Below are 10,442 nucleotides of genomic sequence, written 5' to 3'. Positions count from 1 at the left end.
CGGTAAAAGTAAATCTTGATCAAATTAGGCCAGAACGTAATTTAACGGACGAAATCCTTTACAATATTCTAATGGAAATTGAAAACGTCGTTAATTCCCATCCCCTTACACACGTGCCCTTGAACGATGCAGAAGCCCCTGTTTTAACTCCGAATCTTTTTATTCTGGATTCATCTAGCGGATTCAAACTTGCAACACAGTTGGACGACAGGTATGCGGTATTGAAAAGATCTTGGCGCATTTCTCAAATAGAAGCAACTTTGTTTTGGAAGCGCTGGATTCGCGATTACTTGCCAGTCATTTTAAAACGAACAAAATGGTTCAAAGAAGTGAATCCGATAACAATTGGAGACATTGTGGTCATTGTCGACAATCAACTCCCCCGGAATTCCTGGCCCAAAGGGCGCGTCATTGCTTTGAATAGGAGCAAAGATGGACTAATAAGATCAGCAGCAGTTTAAACAGCAGGTGGCATTTATGAACGTCCGGCAGTTAAGATGGCAGTCCTAGACGTTCAGCGCGAAACACAGGTAAACCAGATTGGATCAATCGGTGTACGGGGTGGGAGTGTCAACGACCCTTCGGTCAACGTGCTTCATTAGGACAACATCTGCTCGCAAACCCATGGTTCCCTGACATGAGCCGTTCACGGACAACAGCCCTTGCTACCCTATCATAGTACAACGGCGAAATCGACGACATAGTACAAAGGCAAACCGCATGGAAGTGAGTCGAGTGCTGTGCTAGTAAAATAGTTGGTAACATTAAGATGCTATTCTAGCTTAATTACTGAAATTTTATAATTTATAAGAGATTAAAATTAAGATCATTGAGGGCCTAAAAGTAGTTCCCGTACAAAAAGTGGCAAGAAAAATGATTTTCAGCATTTACACTCAACTAACCTATAACCATCATAGGTTCAGCGAAACGCTTACCACAGAAACTAATAGTTGAAACGGTACCGGTAAAAATTAGGTGAGCAAAACAATGTAATTGCAGTTATCATTTGTACAATTGTATTACCGTTAGGTTCTCAGGATCAAGTCGTTCTTGTTATTGATAAGGCGTAGGAAACGCGAAACGAACAGAAGAACACTAAACGTAAGACACAAATTTGATTTAATGAAATATTATACATGAACTCGGCTATTTCAGCAAATTTTTAACTCCAATATTCAATAAAAAATTAAAATTTTGGAATCTTCTTCTGCATTGACGCCCAATCAACAACCGGGGTCTATCCGAGTAAATCGTGGGAGTTGAATGACATACGGAAACAGGAGCTAAATACCGCATGAAATTAGCCGCTAAATGGCTCACTGAGACAAGAGCTAAATGGCGACGTAAAAGATTGAGACAAAAAGCAAGAGAAGAGTCGAGAACTGAATCGCTCAAAGGTCGAGCCATTTTTTGGGTCAAGTGGGGCTCCAAGATAGCTGCGGGAATTCGTGAGCAAAAGAAAGAGATGCGACGAAAGCGAACCAGACCCCCTCTCTTTCCACTAAATGATACCTTGATGTAGTTTCGTGGGGAAGAAGGGTCAAAAAAGAGTAAGGAGTGTTTTTATTGGTTTGGCACGAAAGTAAGTCGTGAGTCCCACACAGTGCCAATACACTACAGGCAAGGCTTTTGAAGCTTTATTTCGACGAACTGAATCGAAAGGTATATGAATCTCGGATGAGAAGTCTATTTTTAGAGTGATTGCATAGCCTTTTTTATATGAGATAGGCAAAACATCGCAGTTGGTAAAAACGCGATTAACAAACTTGAGAGGATCAAGTACGTTGAAAGTTGAGAGTTACGAGTGCTTAGAGCGCTTGATTGATTGTCTTTTATAATTTTATAATAGTAGAACGAGTATGGTTTTTATTTTGTACCTACGTTTGAGACAAATTGTTTATTAACAAAGAATACTTAACAAAAATGTCAAAGTGACTTTGTCTATTTGATTGCCGCGGCGAAAGTTATCTTTGTTGGAAAATGTGACGCCTTAAAAAGCCCTGTATAATATGTATTTATATATCTAATATTTCTTTTTTGCAATTTTCAGGTATTTGGCAAAATTGCAATGGATGACGATACATCAATACATCGAAACAACAACTTTCAAACATTTCCACAAGCGGTGCTTGTCCTGTTCCGCTCTGCAACTGGTGAAGCTTGGCAGGATATTATGTTGGATTGTTCTGCTCGACCAGGAGAAGTGAATTGTGATCCATTGTCAGATGATGCTGGTTCGCTTGAAGGGTGCGGTTCGAGTATTGCATTTCCTTATTTTATTTCTTTCTACGTATTATGCTCGTTTCTTATAATCAACTTATTCGTCGCCGTTATCATGGATAACTTTGATTACCTTACACGTGATTGGTCAATATTGGGACCTCATCACTTAGATGAATTTGTAAGATTATGGAGTGAATACGATCCTGATGCAAAGGGAAGAATAAAGCATTTAGATGTGGTAACACTACTCAGGAAAATTTCCCCACCACTAGGATTTGGTAAATTATGTCCACATCGTGTCGCGTGCAAAAGATTGGTGTCTATGAATATGCCATTGAATAGTGACGGGACAGTTCTTTTCAACGCAACATTATTTGCTGTTGTAAGAACATCACTAAAAATCAAAACTGAAGGAAATATTGATGATGCCAATGCCGAATTAAGAGCAACTATAAAACAGATATGGAAGCGAACAGCTCCGAAACTATTGGATCAGGTTGTTCCACCACCCGGTGTCGACGATGAAGTAACAGTGGGCAAATTCTATGCTACTTTTCTTATACAAGATTATTTTAGAAGATTTAAAAAACGGAAAGAAACCGATAATAGACATGTTGATTATGATAATAGACGCACCACATCGTTACAAGCTGGATTGAGAACATTACATGAAGCTGGTCCTGAGCTTAAACGTGCTATTTCTGGAAATCTAGAGGATATAGGAGATGACAATCCAGAACCCATGCATAGGGTATGTATCAAACTAAGTACTACATTTCAAGCGTTATTTTATGGAATTCCTTCTCAATAAAACACGTTCATCTAAGATAATTTTAAGAAAATCTCTCAGGGTGTTCCACAAATTGTTGCCTACGGACAGATTATGGTTAAGGAACCTAATTTGCCAGTGGGAATAATTGCGGTACAGTTCGTTTCAATATACATTTAATACCATTGTCTAAAATGTGTGCGTGCGTGCTTTTTTGTCAAAATATTGATGGAAAATTTGAATAAAATCTTAATACCAAAAACATTGTGATCTGCCGTAGGGATATGACTATCATTTGGCGAAAGAATATTAGGAAAATTCTGCAGATTCCCCGAGAGCTAGGCTAGGCTAGGAGTACAGAAAAATTCGGTTTTCCAGCGTACGTTAGTTCATCTTGAGTACATTCCGTTTCTTGATTAAAAAAAAAATTCACATTTTTCACTAAAATTTTCGATTTTTGATATAATATAGGTAACACGTCTTCTCGCTCGATCTGAAAGTTCTGAATAACACAAAAAATTGTATCAAAACGTAAAGTATAATTTTCAGATGGAAAATACTTAGTTTTACTATTCTGTACGTATAGTTGAAAACAACAAGCTTTCCATTTCAGCTCTTGGATAGGGGAATTATGGTTAAAACCGACACCTTAAGCTTAACACTTTTTCTTGGTTGCCAAAAAACCAATAAAATTATAATTTCTATGCAGTATTCTTCTTGAGAAAACTCTTAACAAGACTTAATTTTGTCAGCGCTTCAAAAAATCAATTTCAGTAAAAAATATTGGTTGTAAAACTTGGAAAACAAAGTGACTTTTTGTAGGCACTGCGGGTAAAATCGACATCCCATAGGGTTAAGATCGACACCCCCTTCAATTTATGTTCTCTCCACTTTATTAAAATCTGTATCTTTATTAAAAATGAGATATATGCGTAATTAATAAAGTGTGAGTATGTGTGATGTAAATATGTGCTTATTATAGCTTCATCATGTAGTGAGGGGAAGAAAGTTCGAATGTGTAGTACTATAAATAAGAGTATTTTAAAGAAATTGGTCTTGTCCAAAATTTTTCCCACTTGGGAATTTTGCATAATTCCAGGCGCTTGGTGCTTATACCAAAAGACAGTTTCGGTTCATATTCCTCGTCGGCAAACAGAACCTCTGTGCTTACTATCGAGACATCACTCGGTATAAGCCAGTGGTTTAGTGTTCACGCAAGACGTGTGACTTTTTGGAATTTAGTGCCTAATTAGTGCTAATTTGGGTACTAGTTCAGATACATAGTCTAACTGGACACCCAGATGGTGCTAGTTACTGACGAGGAGAATCCGAAACACTAAAACAAAAAAACTATACTTTATGTAAGGTATGTGCCCTCATGCACAAAGAAATTGGTCTTGTCCAAAATTTTTCCCACTTGGGAATTTTGCATAATTCCAGGCATTTGGTACTTATACCAAAAGACAGTTTCAGTTCATATTCCTCGTCGGCAAACAGAACCTCTGTGCTTACTATCGAGACATCACTCGGTATAAGCCAGTGGTTTAGTGTTCACGCAAGACGTGTGACTTTTTGCAATTTAGTGTTCAACTAGTGCTAATTTGGGTACTAGTTCAGATACATAGTCTAACTGGACACCCAGATGGTGCTAGTTAATGACGAGGAGAATCCGAAACACTAAAACGAAAAAAACAATACTTTATGTAAGGTATGTGCCCTCATGCACAAAGAAATTGGTCTTGTTCAAAATTTTTCCCACTTGGGAATTTAGCATAAGAGTATTTTATACTACAGGATTATTTCTTGATATGGGTATTTCCAAATACACCTTACGCACATCATTGCAAGCTTCAGTGTCATTGTGCTTTGTGCTCACCTCTAACATACCATGTGAGGCTGACTTTTGTGCTCACCCTTAACATACCGTGTGAGACTGACTTGGATGCTCACCCTTTCACTCCTCTGCCACGCCACGAGGCATCAATAGATAAGTCCCAACATACTTCGCTACGACCCTCCCATCTTGGCATGAGGCATTCCACATATACGTCTATACACTCGCTTTTCTGCCTTGCTTCGGGGTGGCTAGGTTTACCCCTTACGCGGTTGCCACTCGCTGCGCCAAACCTGCCTCAGCATGAACAGACCATTCACTCACTTTTTTGCGCTCGGCCTTTTTCGCTCCAACTAACCAATCACTAGTTAGTCGTGCCCGTCGTCGGTTGCTCAGTACGCCAAATTCCCTGTAGCCTACAGACAATCTGGGTGGTTGCAGTCGAGACTGCGTTCCACTTCTCCACCGATTGACACATCCGCTGAATAAGGGTATCAGGGGTTGTGTCCCAGCCGCAGACGTCGAGAATTGCTCTTCTTTCGACATTGAAGCGAGGACATACGAACAGTATGTGTTCGGCAGTTTCGCCTACACCTGTGCAGTCAGGGCAAGCGGGGACCTCCGCCTTTCCGAACCTGTGGAGGTACTGTCGGAAGCAGCCATGGCCTGACAGGAATTGTGTCAGATGGAAGTGAACTTCCCCATGGGGTCTGCCCACCCAGCTCGATATGTTAGGTACCAGCCGGTGGGTCCACCTACCTTTCGAGGAGTTATCCCACTCACGCTGCCATCTGGCGACCGAGGTCACCCTGGTGCGCTCGCGGGCTCCTCTAGTTCCACGTAGCTCTAGGCACTCCTCGTCTTCCCGGATGACCAGCCCGACTGGCATCATGCTTGCTATCACGCAGGATGTATCGTGTGATACCGTGCGGTAGGCAGATATCACTCTGAGGCACATCACGCGGTAGGTGCTCTCCAGTTTTCGTAGGTAACTGGTTACCCTCAGTGCTCTTGACCATGACGGGCCGCCATACCTGAGAATAGGAACGGCAACGCCTGCTAGTAGCCTACGTCTACTGGCGCACACCTTTGAGCTGTTGGACACCATCCTCGATAGAGCCGCAACAGCAGTCGACGCTCTCTTACATGTATAGTCGACATGGCTGCCGAAAGTGAGCTTGTCGTCTATAATGACTCCGAGAGATTTCAGACTCCGCTGTGAGGTGATCACGACATGGATAACTGCATGTTGTGCCGACTTGCGGTTGTTGACGATAACTACCTCCGTCTTGTGCTGAGTGAGCTCCAGGCCTCTCGCGCTCATCCATTCCTCCACTGTGTTGATCGCGTGTTCTGCAGTTAGTTCTACCTCAGGGATTGACTCCCTATAGACCTCCAAGGTTACGTCATCGGCAAAGCCGAAGATCTTGACCCCAGGAGGGAACTTCAGTCTCAGAACCCCGTCATACATGAGGTTCCGTAGCACCGGGCCTATTATCGAGCCCTGCTGGACTCCGGCGGTAATCGGAACCCTTTTTGACCGGCATCGGTCTCGTATAGTAGTACGCGGTCTTGGAAGTAGCTTGCCAGGATCCGATACAGATCCACCGGTAGGCTAAGCCGGTGTAACGAGAGCGCGATGGCATCCCAGCTCGCGCTGTTGAATGCGTTCTTCAGGTCACGTGTCACTAACGCACAGTATCGAATACCTCGCCTGTTTCGTTGGATCGCTATCTCGGCAGTATTTATCACTGAGTTGAGAGCGTCCACCGTGGACTTACCCTTCCGAAAGCCAAACTGGTTGGTTGACTGGCCGTCCGTACCTTCTGCGTACGGGGTTAGCCTGTTGAGGATGATCCTTTCAAGAAATTTGCCAGTTGTGTCGATCAGACAGATTGGTCTGTACGCCGATGGGTCGCCTGGCGGCAACACCAGTTTCTGCCTTTTCCATCTATCGGGGAAGCGGCACTTGTCAAGGCAACTCTGCATAGCTAGCCTGAACATGTTCGGGTTCACTATGATCGCTGCCTTGAGAGCGCAGTTTGGAACTCCTTCCGGCCCTGGAGCTTTGTTCGTTGCTAGGGAATTATCCACTGCGAGTAGTTCTTCGTTCGTCTTCGGAGCCACCATTTCGGCCGTGCCCGCACTGTCGCGTAGTGCAGGTCGCCAGGGGCTTGTGGCTCGAAACGGGAAGAGTACTTCGATAATCGTCGCCAACCGGTCCAGAGACCGTTCTGGGGGTGAGGAGCCCCCTTTGGTCTTGGCCATCACAATCCTGTAGGCGTCACCCCACGGATTCGCGTTGGTACTCTCACAAAGGTTGACGAAACACGCTCTCTTGCTGCTTTTAATGGCCTTGTTACTCGGCACTCCACCAGTATACCGGGCATCTGCCGTTTCTTGGCAGGGTTTTCCTCGGCATAGTGGCGTCGCACGCGCGTGGTAGGACGGCTACCAGCGCATGCCCGCTTAGACTGTCGGTGTTGGTCTCCAGTCCCAGGGCCGCGGTGAAAGCTTCGCTGTCGAAGTGATTGGACTTTCACCTGCGTACCTGACAGGGATCTCCCGCCCTCGGATGCTGCACACCGTAGTTGATCCTAAAGCAGATTGCAAAATGATCGCTATGGGTGTAGCCTTCGTCTACCCTCCATTCCATGCCTGGAACGAGACTCGGGGTGGCAAATGTTACGTCAATGCATGCCTCCACCCCGTTTCTACGGAATGTGCTAGCGGAGCCTTTATTTGCTAACACAGTATCGATATTTGTACAGCGGCTGCCCCACTCCACTGCCCAAGCGTTAAAGTCTCCCGCTATGACTACCAGTTTCCGGCCCACTAGGTCTGACGAGAGCCTGTCGATCATCTGGTTGAACTGTTCTATTGGCCACCTTGGTGGAGCGTAGCAGCCACAATGCAACACACCATTGATCTTGGCAATCGCAACACCCTCGGCGGGGGAGTGTATTACCTCTTGAACCGGGAACCGTCCCGTTGTACAGATTGCCACCATTCCAGACCCGTCCGACACCCAATTGCCGTTGCCGACAGGGATGTTGTACGGGTCTGATAGGAGGGCGACATCTGTCCTCGACTCCGAGATCGTCTGCCACAACAGCTGTTGGGCTGCTGCACAATGGTTTAGCTGTGTGACGTTGACGGCTTCTTCTTACTTACCTCACCGAAGGGACACGAAGGTCCGCCCATAGCATGTTTACGGGTTTGCTTCTTAGTGGTTCAGATAAGGCATTTATACGCCTTAGTGCAGCCTCGCTCCTTATGCCCCTCCTCGCCGCGGCGACGACATAGTTTGCTCCTGTTTTTTTTACAATGGAGAAGACCTTTACGTCCTAGCCCAGTACACGTGCTATTGGTAGGGTCCAAGCTACCGCCGGGGGGGCACTGGGGGCGTGTCGGGCTCGAATGGTGACGCTGCCATTAATACCGACTAAACTCCATTGGGCTCCGCCATCGTTCCTCCCAGGAACTACCTCTCTGTATTACTTCTGGGAGGATGGCTGTACTTAATGTACTCATTCACTCTCACTCACGCGTTTATACGTCCTGTATGAGGCTTACTTGGGTGCTCTCTCTATCGCACCTTGATTCACTCTCAAACACTCCCACATGAGGCTGACTTTTGTGCTCACCTTTTTCATTCCTTGCGAGGCTGACTTGTGTGCTCACCTTACTCATTCCTTGCTAGGCTTACTTTTGTGTTCGCCCCACCCATACCATGTGAGGCTGACTTGGGTGCTCACCCTATCACCTGATTCACTCTCGATCGTGCCACTCTATTGTACCTCTGTCATCCCATGTGGGACATTTTTCTTAGGCCCCACTTCTGACATACCATGCGAGGCTGACTTGTCTGCTCACCTTTTTCATTCCTTGCTAGGCTTACTTTTGAGCTAGCCTCTACCATACCATGATAGACTGACTTTTGTGCTCACCCTTAACATGCCGTGTGAGACTGACTTGGATGCTCACCTTTCCACTCCTCTGCCACGCCATGAGGCATCGATAGCTAAGTCCCAACATACTACGCTACGACCCTCCCGTCGTGGCATGAGGCAGTCCACTTATACGCCTATACACTCACTCTTCTGTCTTGCTTCGGGGTGGCTGGGTTTACCCCTTACGCTGTTGCCAGTCGCTGCGCCAAACCTGCCTCAGCATAAACAGACCATTTACTCCCTTTTTTGCGCTTGGCCTTTTTCGCTCCAGCTAACCAATCACTAGTTAGCCGTGCCCGTCGTCTGCCAGATTACCTGTAGCCTACAGGCAATCTGGATGGTAGCAGTCGAGACTGCCTTCCACTTCTCCACCGATTGACACATCCGCTGAATAAGGGTATCAGGGGTTGTGTCCCAGCCACAGACGTCAAGCATTGCTCTTCTTTCGACGTCGAACCGATGACATACGATCAGTATGTGTTCGGCAGTTTCGTCTACACCTGGGTAGTCTGGGCAGACTGGGACCTCCGCGTGCCCGAACCTGTGGAGGTACTGTCGGAAACAGCCATGGCCTGACAGGAATTGTGTCAGGTGGAAGTGAACTTCCCCATGGGGTCTTCCCACCCAGCTCGATATGCTAGGTATCAGCCGGTGGGTCAACCTACCTTTCGAGGAGTTGTCCCACTCACGCTGCCATCTGGCGACCGAGGTCACCTTGGTGCGCTCGCGGGCTCCTCTATTTCCACGTAGCTCGAAGCACTTCTCATCTTCCCGAATGACCAGTCCGACTGGCATCATGCTCGCTATCACGCAGGATGCATCGTGTGATACCGTGCGGTAGGCAGATATCACTCTGAGGTACATCACGCGGTAGGTGCTCTCCAGTTTCTGTAGGTAACTGGTTACCCTCAGTGCTCTTGACCATGACGGGCCGCCGTACCTGAGGATAGTTACGGCTACGCCTGCCAGTAACCTACGTCTACTGGCGCACACCTTTGAGCTGTTGGACATCATTCTCTATAGAGCCGCAACAGCAGTCGACGCTCTCTTGCATGTATAGTCGACATGGCTGGCGAAGGTCAGCTTGTCGTCTATGACTCCGAGAGACTTCAGACTTCACTGTGAAGTGATCGCGACTTCTCCCACATGGATAACTGCATGTTGTGCCGACTTGCGGTTGTTGACGATAACTACCTCCGTCATATGATGAGCGAGCTCCAGGCCTCTCGCGCTCATCCATTCCTCCACCGTGCTGATCGCGTGTTCTGCGGCTAGTTCTACCTCAGGAATTGACTCCTCGTAGACGTCCAAGGTTACGTCGTCAGCAAAGTCGACGATCTTGACCCCAGGAGGGAACTTCAGTCTCAGAACCCCGTCATACATGAGGTTCCAAAGCACCGGGCCTAGGATCGAGCCCTGTGGGACTTCGGCGGTAATCGGAACCCTTTTCTGACCAGCATCTGTCTCGTATAGCAGTACGCGGTTCTGGAAGTAACTTTCCAGGATCCGGTACAGACCCACCGGTAGGCTAAGCCGGTGTAACGAGAGCGCGATGGCATCCTAGCTTGCGCTGTTGAATGCGTTCTTCACGTCAAGTGTCACTAACGCACAGTATCGAATACCTCGCCTTTTCCGTTGGATCGCTATCTTGGCAGTATTTATC

The 10,442-nt window shown here is 46.4% G+C and overlaps 1 protein-coding gene across 6 annotated transcripts in view; it reads left to right on the top strand.

Moving 5' to 3' along the window:
* The first annotated feature begins 2,189 nt into the window (after positions 1-2,189).
* LOC131694809 (voltage-dependent calcium channel type D subunit alpha-1-like) overlaps positions 2,190-10,442 on the top strand; it is a 153,791-nt gene continuing 145,538 nt past the window's right edge. For all 6 annotated transcript variants that reach the window (XM_058983308.1, XM_058983306.1, XM_058983309.1 and 3 more), the window contains exon 1: positions 2,190-2,974. In XM_058983308.1, coding sequence (XP_058839291.1) covers positions 2,336-2,974 — 639 coding nt within the window. In that variant the 5' untranslated portion in view covers positions 2,190-2,335. The remainder of the gene's footprint in view (positions 2,975-10,442) is intronic.

This window comes from Topomyia yanbarensis, unplaced genomic scaffold (assembly GCF_030247195.1).
Source record: "Topomyia yanbarensis strain Yona2022 unplaced genomic scaffold, ASM3024719v1 HiC_scaffold_16, whole genome shotgun sequence".
NCBI lineage: Eukaryota > Metazoa > Arthropoda > Insecta > Diptera > Culicidae > Topomyia > Topomyia yanbarensis.
The sequence above is the reverse complement of the archived record's forward strand: the minus strand, read 5'-3'. Positions and strand labels throughout refer to the sequence as shown.